General features: G+C 44.9%; 2 protein-coding genes across 7 annotated transcripts in view; one reads left to right on the forward strand and one right to left on the reverse strand.

Moving 5' to 3' along the window:
• Positions 1-13,361, forward strand: part of PLAGL1 (PLAG1 like zinc finger 1) — an 84,946-nt gene extending 71,585 nt beyond the window's left edge. For 3 of the 6 annotated variants that reach the window (XM_029054946.2, XM_029054957.2, XM_029054953.2), the window contains exons 3-7: positions 580-729; positions 5,993-6,142; positions 6,982-7,107; positions 7,359-7,888; positions 10,151-13,361. In XM_029054946.2, coding sequence (XP_028910779.1) covers positions 6,053-6,142; positions 6,982-7,107; positions 7,359-7,888; positions 10,151-11,444 — 2,040 coding nt within the window. In that variant the 5' untranslated portion in view covers positions 580-729; positions 5,993-6,052 and the 3' untranslated portion in view covers positions 11,445-13,361. Of the gene's footprint in view, positions 1-579; positions 730-5,992; positions 6,143-6,981; positions 7,108-7,358; positions 7,889-10,150 lie in introns of those variants that run through there. The other 3 variants (XM_029054965.2, XM_029054975.2, XM_007656398.4) reach the window with 2 other exon arrangements.
• A 1,458-nt stretch (positions 13,362-14,819) lies between these two features.
• The window catches only part of ZC2HC1B (zinc finger C2HC-type containing 1B), a 30,928-nt gene continuing 28,121 nt past the window's right edge, over positions 14,820-17,626 (reverse strand). The window contains exon 7 of the mRNA XM_029054997.2: positions 14,820-14,978. Coding sequence (XP_028910830.1) covers positions 14,974-14,978 — 5 coding nt within the window. The 3' untranslated portion in view covers positions 14,820-14,973. The remainder of the gene's footprint in view (positions 14,979-17,626) is intronic.

A 17,626-nucleotide genomic window follows, 5' to 3' on the forward strand; every position in this document is an offset into this window, starting at 1 on the left:
GAAGTTTGGATAATCTGTACATTTTGTTCTTCTATTTGATCCTTGTCCTCAATTTATTAGACTTTGAGCTCCCTATGGGAATGGACTGTGTCCGAGTTGATTCTCTTATATCTACCCCAGTGCTTAGTACAGTGGTTGGCAAGTAGTATGCACTTAACAAATATCATTATTTTAAAAAATCACATTTTGAGTGGCTGTCCTATCTGAAATGCATATTTAAGTCTGTTAGTGTTTCAGTGCATATTTCTTTTAGACCCTACTCCATTTGAAACTGTCCTAGTCCTAACGGCTTTGTTCTTTCTTACATGCCCTAGATGCAAATAATGACTCGTCTTTATATCTGAAAGTGGTGTTGAAGACTGTTGTGTCCTAAACCAGGATTCTACTCATCAGCAGAATTAGTCTTTGAATGACTGCATATCCTCAGTCATTGAAGTTTTTGTTCTGGAAAAGGAGAGCAGTTAAATCCTGTAGCAAAGGGAGTCAGGGCTTTGAAGGGGCTTGGGGGTAAAAAAAAAAAAAATCTTGGTAAAAGAATACTGTGTGTTAGTTTAGTCATTGAGTATTTTGTTCTTCCAGAATGTGAGGACTCTGGCAAAGCCTTGTTGGGGAATGCTGACTTTGTGAACTACCTCCTGGGGCTAAAAAGAAAACCGTGTCATTGTGCCTGCCTCACCCTACCTGCCTCCTCCCCATATTGGCTGGAAATGAAAACTTGGAACCACCTGAGTAAGTAGCTTTTGCAGCCAACTGGGAAGGAAATATTTAGTATGTTGTTCTTGAAAAGCAGAGGGAAACCAGCCAAGGAGTAGCCCTGCCATCAGAAGTCTTTTTTAAGTAGTTAGGCCCTCTATGGTGAGAACAGAGGTGTTCCTGCAGGGGCCGTTGGGTTAGTGCTTGGTGGGATGCCCGAGACTTCTTTAAAATGAACCTGTAGAAGTGGCAGTGCTGCTTAAGAACTGAACTCAGTTGTCTCTGAAAAGCATTTTCACTCTATTCAAATCTCTATCTCACTGTCCTGATAGCAAACCCACTATCCCAGAAATGAAGATGTTGAAGTTTGTGGCATTTCCTGTGTTCCGTGGGTTGGTTTGTTTTTTCAATCGTATTTGTTAAGTGCTTGCTATGTTCCAGGCACTGTTCTAAGCGCTGAATGTGTTGAGAAAAAGTTCATGCAGGTAGCTGAGGATTAGACTCACTTCTTGCTTATGGATTTCTGCAGGAATGCCATCATCTCCATTTCCCATTTTCATGGCTTTGACTGCAAAGATTAGTTCTTCAAAAGTAGGGGGTCTCAGGTCACATCTCCACATTCTGGCTGGTTTTCTGTGCCTTCAAAAGCCTCCCTTCTTCAGTGGCCAAAGGCAAATCCAAGAGTTCATTATAGGTGTCTTGTATAGGATTGTTCTTGGTCTAGGATGAGGGTGGCCACTCTGGCGGTACCGTGATAATAATAATTAAAACTAATAATTGTGGTATTTGTTAAGCACTTACTATGTGCCAGGCACTCTACTAAGCAGTGGGGTGGATACAAGCAAATCGGGGTGGACACCGTCCCTGTGTCACGTGGGGTTCACAGTCTAATCCCCATTTTACCGATGAGGTAACTGAGGCACAGAAAAGTAAAGTGAGTTGCCCAAAGTCACACAGCAGACAAGTGGCAGAGCTGGGTTTAGAACCCATATCTCCTAACTCCCAGGTCCATGCTCTATCCACTGTGCCATCACTACACTGTGCTGCTTATAAAGCCAGAATGTTGGCAGCAACCCAGCTCCACAGATGGGACATGCGAGGAGAATGAATGATGGCTGGATCCCAGAGGGACTGTTGGGTGGGGAACTGAAAAGGGACCTGCCAAGCCCAGAAGGTGGCAGGCACGGACGGACAGAAAAAACAATGAAAAGACATAGTGGAGGCCAGCTTCAAACAAGCTAAAACAGCAGTGGGATGCTGGGGTAGGTCTGTCCATGGTGACTGGCAGATAAGCCTGGCAGGCAGAAATCAGGATGTGCCATTGCACTCTTAAAGGCTTTTTGAAGACCAGGCTCCTGGCAGCAGGGACAGAGACATCAGGGAAAGGAAATTGGGAAGCAGAGTGGCCTAGTGGATAGAGCCTGGGAGTCAGAAGGACCTGGGTTCTAATCCCCACTTGTCTGCTGCGGGACCTTGGGCAAGTCACTTTACTTCTCTGGGCTTCAGTTACCTCATCTGTAAAATGGGGATTAAGACTCTGAGCTTCATGTGGGACAGGGACTGTGCCCAACCTGATTACCTTGCATCTACCCCAATCCTTAAAACAGTGCCTGGTACATAGTAAAGCGCTTAACAAAGGCCTTAAAAAAATTGTAAACAATGTGGGAGGGCATGTCGACCATCCCCATCAGTCTTGTCAGCCACATTCACACATGTGGTGGAGGGGACCTTACCACCAGAAGTGTCATCTTGGAAACCATAGCACAACTGTTCATCCAGAGACCAGAAATAACTTGGTCCAGACCTAGAGCCTTCCCCCTCATTGTAACCTACTTGAACTGTATGTCCCATGTGGTACAGTCTGTGTCCAACCCAATTAACCTGTGCTTAGTACAGTGTTTGACACATAGTAAGTGCTTAACAAATTTTTTTTTAAAAGTGTAGCTTGTCAGGTGCTGCAGAGCAACAGATTTTCTACTTCTCCCCATATTCCTACTTGCCCTCCCAATTCCTTTTCACCAGATTTGCAGTATGTGTAGCCTTGGGAAGGGAGGATGAGAAACAATAGTATTTACTCTGAGTACCTCTGGTGTGCAGACCATTGTACTAAGTTCTCAGGAGAGTATATTACGAACCCTGCATGTGGGTGCGATAGTGAGGCTAGATTGTCTATGTGTTTTATAGTAATCAAAGAATGTGTCTTTATTCCAGCAAGATTTTGATCCTTTTCTGGAGGGGCAGGGGGGGAAAATCCAAAAGTTTGTGCTTTGAAAATTTAGTGTTTGAAGTTTTGATCCATTCAAGAATTGAGCATTCAAATTTGATATTGTAAACAGGTGTTCTACTTTTAAAAAAAAAAAAACACACTCTGATTCTCTTCACTAAAGAAGCAAATCAAAGACCATAATAGTATCAAAATCCCAACAAAAATATCAACCAATTAATTTAGAAGTTTTAATCTTTATGCTTAATTTTCTGCCTTGTTGGAATCATTGTAAAGGCTGTATTTGTTGCTCTACTTCCTCATCTCAATCAGTGGTACTTTATTGAGCACTTACTGTGGCCAGAACACTGTATACTAAATACCTGGGAGAGTTTGATAGGGAGAGTACGATATAGCAGAGTTGGTAGATCTGATCTCTGCCCACAAGCTTAAAATCTAGAAATTTGAAAAATTAATCACTCATGTCAAATATATACTTGTTTGGGTTGCTGGTGTAAGTATATGCACAGTGTATGATCTTCCAGCCCTGACGAAAACTCAGCTTTACACTTCCTTTCAGCACACTTTCCAGGAGCCCTGCTAGCTTTGAGCCTTTTTTTTTTTTCAAAATAGTATTTGTTAAGTGCTTACAATAATGGCAGGCACTGTACTAAGCGCTGGGGTAGACAGAAGATAAGCAGTTTGGACACAGTCCATGTTCCACAAGTTGGAACATTAAGTTGGAGTCGTAATCCCCATTTTACAGATGCGGTGACTGAGGCACAGAAGTGAAGTGACATGCACAAGACAAGTGGCAGAGAGGGGATTAGAACCCAGTCTTTCTGACTTCCAGGCCTATGATCTCGCTATCCATTGAGCTCCACTGCTTTCTCCATTTCTCAGATTTAGGGCAGCTGAACCAAGACTTGAATCTGTTTTGGAGGAATTCCGTTCTGCACCAATCTTTTTTGCTACTGCTTTTCTCTCTGAAAAGTCTGAAAGTCAGAAATTAATCCATGCTGTGCTTGCTTTGGGCTAATCATTTCTATTTTCAGTCTGTTGCGTCTTTTTCAAAAGCACGCTACTAAAAAAGCAGTTTGAGCTCTGGGTTGGCAAATAGCAATTTAATCCAAAATCCGATCATCTTCATCAGGTTCTCTTCATTGACTCTCAAGTGCAGTGGAGCAAGGGAGGGACCTATTTCATTGGCAAGATTTCTGTGGACCAAAGGCCCAATTCACGTTCAGCTAACTTGTTTTGAAGAAATCTCTATAAGAAGAGTCCTCTCTGACTTTCAATAGACTATCACTAGTTGGTTTACCCTAATCCCATGTTAGTGCAGCTCAAATAAATGGACCATTGAATGGAAAAAAAAATCACAATTGCTTCATGAAGGACAAGAATGGAGTGATTTTCACTTCCCTGGAGGATTTCTTGGGGTTGGATAGATGAGATTTGATTCTTCTACTTGCTCATATCTTCGGTAGGAATGAGAGCAGGAGTAATCCTCATGCTGCAAAGCATTGTTACTCCAAGGACATGCCTGAGGAAGATTTGTTGTGCCCAAAGTTGTCCATTTGCCGTCTGTGTTTGGTGGGCACAAGAGAAAATGGAGCCCTGGATAGAATGTTAAAAAAAAAAAAAATTCCATAGCAGAGAAGAGAAAACATGCTGAGGACACAGTTTTTGAAAGAGAAGCTCTCCAAATAATTAAGAAAGCTGCCAAATGAGAGAATAGAGAGTATTTTGATATGGGGGCAGGGGGTTGTCAACTCAGATAACTGGCAGTTTGGCTCTCTCCTGGGAATGTGTCTGTTGCATTTGCCTATATGTGATGGAAGTAATTTATTCTAGGAATATAGGCTGTTTTATTGCCCAATCATTTCTTTGCAGTTGGATAATTTACACTGTAGTGAGTTCAGGAGAGTCCAGAATCACATCTCCGCCTCTTCCAACTCCAGGATCTTTCTTAGATCTTGAAAGAAGATGTCCTGGCCGTGGCCCTTGGCCAGTACATTCCTGCTGCAATCACCCTAAAGGAATCTAGAGTGAATGAAGTGAGCCCTGGGGAGCATACTGGCAGATCCATGCCATGAGCTTATTATTTTTAGTAGCAAGAGGATTGACGATTAAGTGTTGAAATGTTTCCGGGAAGGCGGCTGCCTGTCTGGAATGACAGGTGTCGAAACGTTGCTTTGCTTGGAGGCAGGCTCGAAGGCTGGGTATCAAGTTGGAGAATGGGCTGTTTGCATCATCAGAATGATTCTGGCAATTGTTTGTTTTGACCTCTGGGAATTTGCCAGCTGTAAATATATATGTAAAGCAGTAAAGAATGTGAATCTAAATTAAGCACATGGCAAGTGGGGGGAGGAGGGGAGGAGGGGAGAACAAGGTCTCAAGCAAATATTCCACATCCTTGCCAACACTGATGCAGTTAATTTTCACTGATGAAAAAATATAGTAATGGTTCACACTGACCTTGAAAACGAGCTTTGTTTCAAAACCCGCTTACTGATTATAGGCAAAGAGACCGTTTCTCCCTTCCCTTCCCCCCCCCCTCAATTTATTGATGGCAGAGGGCTAAGACAAGGAGAGGGAGGGATTGAGGGTGGGGTCAGCAGGATGAAGAGCTTCAAGATGCCAAAAGAGGAAAAAAAATAAGGTTTGTCCTCAATGATCTCTACTGAGTGCCCACCTGGTGCAGCACACCGTACCAGGTCCGGAGGGGAGGAGATGCAGAGGAGGAAATGAGACCCCTGCCGTACTGTAGACATGCCCTACTCACACCTCTGAATGTGAGTCACATTTTTACAGAGTTGCAAATTATTAATGAAATATATCATTCTAAAATAGAGCAAAAGAAAATGAAATGGAGTAAGTGATCTTTCTGAAGGCTGGCAGAGTCAGTGTTAGTGGTTGGGACTTCCATAAAGTGGGGGGACAGTGGTCCTAGATAGTGGAGAGAAAAAGGAAGTCACTAACAGAGCGAGCGTCCCCTGGCTTCAAGGCCACTCTACATTACAGCTTAGAAATGAAGCCATCATCCATCTCCATGGTCATTCTCAGTTTTCCCCTTTTCACTTTGGTCTTTGAAAGGTCTTGAAATCCAGAGAAGAGTATTTCCTGGAAACCCCCAACGAAGACTCTGGGAACTGGATGATGTTTGTCCATCCGCTGCAGACCGCGGACGAGCAGACCCTCGCATCCTGTCTGAACCGCAGAGACATCTACATCACTAGTGCTAAGGTAGCGATAGCTGGCTGGGCTGGTGGAATCGCTTTGTGTAGCGCAAGAACCATTCGGAGCGGGCAGGTCTGAAACTGCACGACCTGAGGGGATACGGAAGTCAGAGGCGGTATTCAGTTAAAACTGCTTCTCGACAGCCTTCTCTCTCATTTTCCTAGGCAGGAAATTGGCTGGACTAGCGAGATCGGAGAGCGGGTTGTTGAGGAGGAGCCAACCTTTTTAAACTTATTTAAAGAGCCCCACGTTACCCTCACACTTAGCTAGATTGACAGCAGGGCTAGGGCCCCATTTTGTGCCTGGTAGAGGAGGACTGCCACAAGACACCCAGGTCTTCCCACTCCCTAAATGATGAGAGTCGATGCTAATTTGTCCTTTGGGGCATTTACCCTTCTACCAGTGAAGCAGTTAATTTGCTTCAAATCTGAGCAACTTCCTGTGCAAAACTGAGGATGTGTTTAGTTTGGAGAGACAGCAGTAGGTTGGATTAACCAAGTTAAGCTTTATCTACTCTATGGCAAAGACCAGGATGTTTTTGTTTTTGACCCCCTGCGGTACTAAAACCAAGAGGGCTTCATTCAAGTTTCCACTCTTTACCTTCCACAGAGAAACCTTTACATTTGCTACTTCCTAGAAACTCTGTAGACTAATTTATTTCACTGTATATACATCAATTTTTGTCATAATTCCCCTGGAAGTTTAAGCAGGTGTGATGGAAAGAGTTCTGGTTTTAACAATAGGAGGAAAGTGTGGGTTTCCCTCATTTGGAACAAAGCAAGGACAGTTTGGTTTAGGAACCAGGGAAGTAAATGTAAACATTGCATTTGTGTTTTTGATCACAGACAGTTGAACCCCGTACAGAATTGGATGCATGGCTCTCTGTAGACAATGCCAAGTTTGTGGAAGCCTCTGCATTAATCAAAGAGGAATCCAGGCTTTGGGCTCCTTCACCCCACACTGTGACCACAGTAAGTGTGATAGAGATTCGGGTGGGGCGAAGAGGGGAGAGGTGGAGGGATTAAGGGGCTTCCAGCCTGACCCTTAAAATAAGATCGGGAATGGAGGGCATCAATATGCCAGCAGGGAAGATCACGGAACAGTGCCACCTTACTGCTCCAGTCTAATCAGACCTGGGGGTGCTTTGGTGATGGGCTTAGGGAGAAAAACACATTATTTTCAAGTGGCTAATGTAAGGGAACTGTTTCTCTTCTCTCTGCAGACAGAGCCCCAGGATTCCTGGAAATGCCCCAGCTGTAGTAATGTCTTTGGCACTTGCTCTCTGCTGGACTCTCACCAGTGCCTCAGTAAAGACAGACTCCCTGACACCTGCTTGTCATGGCCTAATAAACTGGGGCCTGGGAAAGCAAAAGGCAGAACGAAAGGGAAACCGAGAGGGACCACCAGCTTGGCCAAAAACCTTATCCACCAGCCCAGAGGGATCTCCTGCCCCGCCGCTTTCAATCTGGGCTCCTGCGGCTCAGCTAGCGGCTGTGGTGCGGTGGCGGCTGCAGCCGCAGCTGCGGCTGCTCGATTTGAGCCTCAGTGGTACAGCAGCCAGTCAGCTGGCCTGAAGAGGAAGGGGCAAGAGGCAAAGCTTGTGGAGACTTACCCCTGCCACCTCTGTGGGAAGATATTCCTCACCCCGGAAAAGCTCAATGTCCACACTTCTTCCCACACGGGGGAGCGTCCTTACACGTGCCCAGAGCAGAGCTGTGTCAAAGCATTCGTTTCCAAATATAAGCTAATCAGGTAAAATCCCTTTTAAAAATGAAGCAAAAAAGTACAAAATAAAGCATAGAACCATAAACCAAACAGGAATGGGGGTGTGTGTGGGAGAGCCAAAGGGAATTACCAGCCACCAGTGCAGGGTTTCAGATAAAAATCTTATTTCAGGATTGTCGTCTTAGAACCAGACAGCTCCATGTGTGTTTATAGGAAATGGGTAAGGAGGAAGGCTAGGGATGATGTGTGAGTGTAGTGTAGGAAATGGGGTGCAGGGGCAAGATGGTAGCCTGATCAGAAAGGCATGGGGCGGACCCAGCATGAAGGGGGATTGGGTGGTCAACTCTTGGTGACCTCCCCCTGGCCAGTGCACTAGCCCTCAACTTTCACCAGTCTCACAGCCACTTCTCATTCTCCCCCAATCTTTTCTCCTCTATTCCTCTGTCATATTCTAATAGGATGACAATCCTATCCATGCCCCCTGAGGACTATGCAAATCATCTACAGCCCCCCAAATCCCACAGAAGTGTGAAACGTACAATTCTATTAAACATGCTATCATCATGCCAAAGTGATGCAAACTCCATATTCACTCTCTCACACAACAAACTCATCCCATCTCCAAATTAGTTCTCTGCTCTCATTTTTACTCACTCATTTCAACCTGGCCTCCTTTCCTACTTATTGCTCACAAGGTGTAGCTTTGCTGAGCACTTTCATGAATGTGACTGTGGCTGAGGGAGAAAGTTGGGGATGGGAAGGCACAGCTGAGAGGAGAGACGAGGAGGAGGAGGAGGGGGGCTACAGGGCTGAGAGATCTCCTTCCCCACAAGGAGCACCTGTTGGTGTTCTGGGTGGCTCTTCCTTCACCCCTCCCTGCCAGCAGAGAGAACCCACAGAAGGAGCAGGTCTGGGAACAGGGGGGGATCCTCACCCATGTCCCGGACATTGGGATCACCCATTCTTCCCCAGCCCGGGCTACCTCGTCCAGTGGCCACTCTGGGAGAAGAAAGGGTAAGTGTACCCTCCACCAAGATTACCCCTCACCAAGACCTGGGTGGCAGTAGGCGAGAAGCAGCGTGGCTCAGTGGAAAGAGCCTGGGCTTTGGAGTCAGAGGTCATGGGTTCAAATCCTCGCTCTGCCACCTGTCAGCTGTGTGACTGTGGGCAAGTCACTTCACTTCTTTGTGCCTCAGTTCCTTCATCTGTAAAATGGGAATTAAGACTGTGAGCCCCACGTGGGACAACCTGATTCCCCTGTGTCCACCCCAGCGCTTAGAACAGTTATTATTATTATTATTATTATTATTAGTTGTTTACTACTGGTCTCTGCCCCTTCTGCTTCATCACACCCTTATCCTGCAAATACCCCTGAGGGCCCTGGGATACTCCAAAACTGCTGCAGAGAGGCTTTGGGACTCGTGGGGTGAATCCAGATCTTTTAAGGATCAAGGTGGGACCAATATGAGATTCCTGAATAGCAGAAGTACTGGCTTGAAAAATAAAGCACTCAATCAGCTCACCCCCTCTTACTTTACCTCACTGATTTCTCATTTCACTCTGCTAATACTAACCTACTCACTGCATCTCATTCTTGTCTGTTTTGTCAGGACTAGAACTTCCTCCCCCTCCATATACTAACATACCACCGCTCTTTGCCATTTCAAAGCCTTGTTTAAAATCATATCTCCAAGAAACTTTCCCCTAAACCCTCATTTCCCCCTCTCCTCATCCCCCCCATCCTTCCTCTTCTTTCTGTATCACCTAAGTACTTGGATCTTTAGTTCACCCCACAGCACTTAGTTACCTGTAATTAATTTTAATGTCTCTCTTCCCCTCTATATTATAAGCTCTTTAGGGCAGGAAACGTGTCTGCTCAGTTGTCATTTACTCTCCCAACACTTAGTATAGAACTGTGCACACAGAAAACATTCAATAAATAGCATCGATTGATTGGTCGCTGGAGTCAGGAACCTCTCATGTTCCTGTAAACAATGTGCACGTGCCCTTTAAAAAAGACCAAAAAATCAACTATATTAATTGAACATTTACTTTGTGCCAAGCACTGGGTTAAGCTCAGCAAATCAGAGTCGGGAGACATGTTCCCTGGCCTCCTGTGCCTGCAGCCTCTGTTTAAGGAAAAGAAAAAGGATGCAGAAAGTGTGAACTAGCTCACCTCAGTGTCCTATGAGTGTGGGGTGTTTTCTTCTTAGAGACCATCCAGTACCACAAGTCCCAGCTCAGGGTTGCCCGAGACCCACTCTCAGTTGTTGTCTTCTTCCATCCTAGGCACATGGCCACTCACTTACCCCAAAAATCTCACCGATGTGCTCACTGTGAAAAGACCTTCCACCGCAAAGATCACCTGAAGAACCACCTCCAGACCCATGATCCCAATAAGATGGCCTTCGGCTGTGAGGAATGCGGGAAGAAGTACAACACCAAGCTGGGCTACAAGCGGCATCTGGCCCTGCATGGGGCCAACAGCGGAGACCTTACCTGTCAGGTGTGCGCCCTGGAGCTGGGGAGCACGGAGCTGTTGCTGGACCACCTCAGGGCCCACGCCCGGGGCAAGCCCCCCGGGGCCGACAAGGAGAGGAAGCACCAGTGCGACCACTGCGAGCGCCGCTTCTACACCCGCAAGGACGTGCGACGCCACTTGGTGGTCCACACGGGCTGCAAGGACTTCCTGTGCCAGTTCTGCAGCCAGCGCTTCGGGCGCAAGGACCACCTCACCCGGCACACCAAGAAGACGCACCCCCACGAGCTGCTGAAGGAGGAGCAGCTGCCGGATGGGGACCTGCTGGACCTGTTCCAGCCCCGCTCCCCTGGGCTGCAGCTCAAGGACGAGGCTGCCACCCCGGCGCCCTTCCCCTTGGGCGCCGTGGGGCTGAATGTCATGGAGAGCGGCTTGCGGGCAGAGGTGAGTAACCCCCCAAAGGGGGTCTGTGAACAGAGCCTGCAGCCCGCACCGCCACCTCCTCCCTTAAGAACGGGCAGTTTAGGTCCTCTGGCGGCCCTCTATCCTACATCATCTCCCCTGTTACTGCCTCCCTCTCAGACACCTCAAGACCAAAAATACGAACCGATCTCTACCTCTGACACTCCGTTCTCCCTGCTCAAGAGCCTGCCTCTCAAGGCCGACACCAAAACCTGTGGGACTATGAGTTTGCTGGAGGAGCTGCCCTGGCAAGACCCTCACCCCCTGCCCAAGTTCAACCCCGGGCTCGACCAGGTCGCAGGGGTACCCGGCCGGTTACCCTTGCCCACGGAAATGATGGCTCTCGCCGATGCCCTGAGCCTGGCCGCCCCGGCTGCTTCCTTGGATCTTGCCCACATCTTGAGCTTCTGGCAGCTGCCCCCTGCTGATGCCCAGAGTGCCATTGGGGACACCACCATGGCTTTAGGGCAGGGAGATGCTCTACCCGCTAGGCTGACCTACCTTGGGCAACAACAGCCAGAAGCCCCGCTAGCAATGGGCAGTGGGACCTACAGTCAGTTCAATCTGCCTCACATTCTTCACTCCTTCGCCTCCGGCGCCAGTTCTACCACCTTGCCTCATTTCCACCACGCATTCAAATGACTTCTACCTACAGACTGTTTTTTTTCCTGACCTGGAACATGTGTGTTTCCGACCTTATATGCGTGTGTTTCAAGTGCCCCCACTAGCACAGTGAAAGGCCTAGACAACATGAGCTTGGCTCTTGGCTTTATATCGGTGAAAGCATGGGTCAGTCTGACAGGAGCACTCACCCTGGCTTCCCACCCAAATTGACCAGGATGCATATGCTCTTCAGGGGAATTGCAGACCATTCAAAAAGGCCTCCAAAACGAGGGCTATTCCAGCTTGTTTGGGGTAGTGGAATTTAACAGGAAAGTAACTTGGACACCTCTTTGGGTTGCATTCATGAGCCCATTGCGGCCAGTGGTTATTGAACTTTAGAGTTATTTTGGTCTCCTCAAAACGGGATCAGGATTTCCTTGTGCTGCTTTTTAAACCTCATTTCAAAAAAAAGCCTTTTGGAGGATTACGTTTAACTAAGTTGTGCGCTTTCAGGATAACTCCGTGAGGGGGGTCTTTCTACCCTACTCTTCAGGGTTGAAAATAGTTCAGTCACTTTTGTCACAGCAAAACTTGAAATTTTACAAGAACAGCTTCTTGTGGAAAAGGTTTCTCACTACTGTAGTAAAAACCACTTGGATTTTAATTGTTTAACAATATATGTTAGTTAAGGTGATGTGGTTTATTTCTCCAATTCTTTTAAAGCCTGGATTATTCTTTAAGGGCACATGTTGAACAGGGAAAGGTGCGTTGAGTTTCTGATTAGAATTTTAGAAACTGGAGGAAAAAGGCAGGCTACAGAAAGCAATTTTGTTTCCAGTATTGATGAAGATTTTAATAGAAATTCAAGACTACTATTATCTGGTTTAAACAAAAAAACTCTTGGATTAGCTACCTTTGATCAATTTGATCTTAAAATGCTACTCTTCTAAATCCTGCTCTTTTACAAAATTATTTGTGGACAATAAATTTTAAATCTGCACCGGTCTTTTCTCACTCGATCTGGATGTCTAACTAGGTTAGAAAAAAAATGCATTCCTTTACTTCTTACCCCAGCAAACAGGCTTTGGATATAAGTATTCCCCCTGCCACCCTTTGCTGCAAAATATATTTTCCAATTTAAATTATTCTACCAAAAAGGAGTCACTTGGCCATTCAGTTCCTTTTCTACTTTTATCAGTTCTTCTTGAAATACCTCATATCAGAGAGGGTCCAGGCAGCTCCTGCATGGCCAAGGGCATTTCTTGGAAGACACTTTTTTGTTGAGAAAAATCTATTTGGGGCTCCTTCCCAACCCAAGAAAGACCTAATATTAAATCCATTCTTCTGTCTTGGACTGCACTCTGTCACTACTGCCATTTTGTGGAGTTTTTTGCAATGAGTGGATCCAGAGATCCAGGTCCAGCTCATGAAGGTTCTTCACTGCTCCCAATCCTGTCCTCTTTCCCCACCCCTCTACCACTGTAGGTGGCCTCAGGGCCATTTTTGGAGAGTCCAAGCAGAGATCCGACAGCAAGGGGAAGAAGAGCATAGAGCAGCCTCAGGCACTAAGCTGCCAAATTTCCCTGCTACCCCACCCTACTGCAACAAGCACAACTGAGGACTTTTCAGTCCTTTTGACATAAAATATATGTAGGAAAACACCCCTATTATTAGCCCACTAATGAGTCTGACAAATGGAATTAGTGAAATGTGTTCAGCCTGTCTTTAGGTTTGCCTTGTGAACATAGCCATAGTCTCTGAAGGAGGCCTTTTAGTTGTACCGTGTTCCAAGTGTTCATTATATTTTATAAAAGTCTGTCTTGAAAAATATTGGTCCCTACCACATGGCTAAGGCTAGTTACCTCTTGGCTTGACCTTTGCCAACTTCTTTTCCCAAGAGGCAGTGCCCCTCCCAAGTCTGTCAACTTTTACTCATATTCTCTTCACTTCATTTTGTGAAAGTTTCTACTCCCTATCCTCCCTAATGGTATTGGCAGCACATGAGTGCCTACGGTATGCAGAACTTTAACTCCTTAAGTCTTGGTGCATACAATAAAAGTAGATGGCCCACACTGCCTCCAAGGAGTTTGTATCATCTGTCTCCTTTGGGCCTTTAAGAGCTCACACTCCTCCATAAGTTTCCTCAATTGTCAAAGCTGGATCTTTGGACTAGTCCATCAAGCATAGAATTATCCAGGAATGCCATGCTGAGTTTTCACTTTAAAAGTAGTGGTGATCACTTACCACTCACTGGATTGGAAATGAGACCTTCCTCATTAGGGCCATTAAGTAGAACGTAGGATCGATGCAGGTTCTTTTTGTATATTTTTAAAATGAATTATTGTCTGTAGACACTACCAAAGAATCCAGTTTCTTGTTGGCTCAAGAAGCAGGAAAAGGCAAATAGAATGATTTGAAAGTTATCTTTAACATTGGTTACCTGGTCTAAATCATATGTTATAAATTCATCCTTATAAGCATTCTTAGAGCTTCTGTTGCTTTTTACTGCACTTCAGCCATTTACCCTTAGGAAGAAAATGGAATACATTTCGGAATCTTCCTTTTACTTGGCCAAACACAAACTTCCAGTCGTTCACCTGGGAGAAGCCCTCAATCTATAAGAGGTTAAGGGAAAAGGGGGCCAGAAATTTTGCTAAAATGCAGATTAGCATCATTAGGATTCTGTGTCATCCAGATGTTTGAAAGTGCCGTGATAGAATAAGATGGACAGCTGTACATTCAGTTAGAAGCTTGAGGGACTTTTGGCCTTGGCATATGAGAGGAGAATTTCCAAGTAAAATTGGATTTATCAAATGGGGCTGAAGAACATGTTAGTAGCATTTTCTAATCTAATGCTGATGGGGAGGTGAAGGTGGGGAGAAGAAGAGCGAGTAAGGGAATAAAGATCCTTCATTATAAAGTGCAGTGCAAATCATGGTGCTGTGTAGCTCCTGGCTCCCAGGCCACATGTCCTGGTTCCTCGCTGAGTGGTGTCCCCTAGCTAATCCACCACCTCAAAGATGGAATTATTTCCTGTTGGCCGTGGTGGTGTGGGCTTCACATTGGTAGGGTCAGGGTGGACCTACCAGAGAGTCGGCAGAGTTGCCTGCCTTCAGATTTAAGGTTTTGGGGAGCTGAGTGGGGTCTTGGGGAAAGTGGGAATTGCCAGAGCCCATAAAGTCTGGAAATGTCCAGGCTCGCACAGCTGGAGCAGAGATGGCCCACAAACCAGGCACCTGCTTAGAGGCCCAGAACCAAGAGTGCCAGGAGCAGCCAGCTCCTAGTGGTAGTAATAAAAACATGATTAAACACCATCAACTCATCTTGTGGATTTTTTTTTTAACTGTTGCTTTTAAGGAATGACTGGCTGGAGTTTTGACTTTACTATACATGCAGTTATTACTAATAAACACAAAGACTTTGAGCCATTTACCAAATTGGTTAGTCACAGAAATGCATATGAAAATCCATGGGTTCTTTTCGTTTTGGTTACCATTAAGAAGTGAAAGCATGGACCCCACTCAGGCTCTACTGAGTAACCAGTGATGTTACGTTTGACTTGAGGCCATCATTCTGAAAATACAAAAGTAGCAGTTACTTCAAGTCTCAATGCCACCACCTGCATCTCACTACCTTAGTAATACTAATAATAATGTATGGTATTTGCTCAGTGCTTACTACCTACCAGGCACTGTACTAAGCACTGGGGCAGGTACAAGGTAATTGAGTTGGACACAGTCCATCCTACATAGGGCCCCCAGTCTTAATTCCCATGTTACAGATGAGGTAACAGACACAGAGAAGTTAAGTGACTTGCTCAAGGTCATACAGCAGACAAGTGGTGGAACCGGCTTTAGAACCTAGGTCCTTCTGATTTCCAGACCCGTGCTCTATCCACTAGGCCCCACTGCTTCCTTTATGAACCTTATGCTTCCCTTCCATGTGAGCTCCAGGTGGGACAGGGACTATGTCCAACCTGATTTGTTTGTAACCATTTCACTTCCTACAGTGGTTGGGACATAGTAACCACTTATATACCATTATATATGCATATAAATATGGATTTATATGTATATATTTTTTAACCTAACCAAATATACTTTAGAAAGCAATAGAGTAAGTGACTTTAGGAACTGGAGCCTTATATACGAACCGGTTAAACCTAGGTTTTAAATAGGGTGGCATCTTACCGGATTTTAGGTCAGGTATTTTTTGTTTCTGCTAAATGCGGGAGAAGAAAGGGGCTGGAAAAGGGCATGGGAAAGAGGAATTTAAAACTTAAGACTATTCTTGTCACAACTCTTAAAGCCAGGATAAAACTACAAGAACAAATAGAAAATGGGAATTTCTTATCTGCTAAAAAAAAAAAACAATTAGGAAAGGAATCACAAAATAAACAAACTGCCCTAGCGCATTGAATGAAAGAAGAAATTGCAATAGCTTTTGGTGTGAAATGTCAACACGCTGCTCTGGCTGTCCCAATCTCCCTTCTACTTAGCCTCTTCTAGATTACTAGGCCACTTAGAGTCTATTATAGCATTGTCTTCATTCCCTTAATGTGCCTTACCAGCTCTGCAACTTATTCACTCAATACAAAATGGACCTGTAGTTGTTTGATTAGGACTATCTAATCTTTTCCCCAGACTACTTGCCAAAATCTTTCCCCTTAAAGCTGTAGGCAGATGATTTTCTGGGTTTTGTTCTACCGCTAACCTCCACAGCAAGTCCCTCTTCAAGATATTCATAGAACAGCATTATTATTGCAAAATGACATGGCAGGAAATAAAGGGCAAACTCACCAGAAATCTAGAGAAGGGAATAAAGGTAGGATTCTCTATGTTTTCTCCCTTGTAGATTTTCAAATACATGTATTTTAAAGATGAGGTAACTGAAGCACAGAGAAGTTAAATAACTTGCCCAAGGTCATACAGCAGACAGGTGGCAGAATCAGGATTAGAACTCAGGTCCTCCGACCCTAGGCCATGCTCCTATTGATGATAGTTGAGAAACTCTAGACTTTAAGCTCCTTATGAGCAGGGAATGTGTCTACCAACTCTGTTATACTGTATTCTCCCAAGTGCTTAGTACAGTGCTCTGCTCACAGTAAGTGCTCAAAAAATATGATTGATTGATTGATCGATTAATAAGGTATCAAAACCCCAGTTCCCACCAGAGAGCTGCCTAACTCTTCCTGAGAGTTGTGTATATTCCACAACTTAAATCTTTTTCTTCTGCGGTTACAGACCCTTTGCAAAGAAACTTGACTCTTATCCCAGTCCCTCTTCCCTAGCAGTGATGCCAGCTGCTTTTTTTTTTTTACCTTAGTCATCAAAATTGCCTCTTAAAATAACAAAACTCTCAAAACAATGGAGAAATCCTTATTTCCAATTCCAAAAATACTTGCACCAAAGCTAGAATTTCACAGCAAATTTGGATTTAAAGTAAGGGACATGTAATTCTTGAATGGGTATGAATGTTTGGTTAATGGAGCACCATAAAAGGTGTCCTGATCAGGCAAAAGATATGTTGCTTCCACCCTCGATGTCAGTAAACTTACCAGAAAATAAACAAACAAAAAGGCCTGCAGCAAGAACATACATCCCTCCTGGAAGTTCGCTGCTCAGTCAGTAACTAGTATTTCCCGAGCAGTCATGGGGATGTGAACACTGTTCTAAGCATTTCAGTGTCAGTTAGTGACAATAGCGGTGGGTGTTGTGACCCCTGCCATGCTCACAAGTATAAGCACTCTGTCAACATTGACACATGGCCAGATATATTGCCTTGGGCACGAGTCTGAACCATTTTTTAATGGGCGTAGGTTGAAAATGAGGCAGTGCCTGCCCACTGACCCATGGTTTGTCCAAAGCTCTGTAGCAGGATAGTTTGGAAGGATAGTGACCCCAAGTGGTTCAACTTGCTTTCCCTCTCCTCTAGGAATTTTCAAACATAAACTGACAGAGCCTCATGTAGTTAGATGAAATCTGACAGGTGAAGAAAAAAAAATTCTGTTGCCAAATTGTACATTCCAAGCGCTTAGTACAGTGCTCTGCACATAGTATGCACTCAATAAATACTATTGAATAAGAATAAGAACAAAAATATTGGCAGTGGTCCTTCCTAAATGCATTCTTTCTCCATACTTGTACCTGTTTAAACTGGTAAAATGCATTAAACTATGCTGTTTTCAAGTAGGACAGACTATGGACCTTAGCGATATTTCA

This window comes from Ornithorhynchus anatinus, chromosome 2 (assembly GCF_004115215.2).
Source record: "Ornithorhynchus anatinus isolate Pmale09 chromosome 2, mOrnAna1.pri.v4, whole genome shotgun sequence".
Taxonomy (NCBI): domain Eukaryota; kingdom Metazoa; phylum Chordata; class Mammalia; order Monotremata; family Ornithorhynchidae; genus Ornithorhynchus; species Ornithorhynchus anatinus.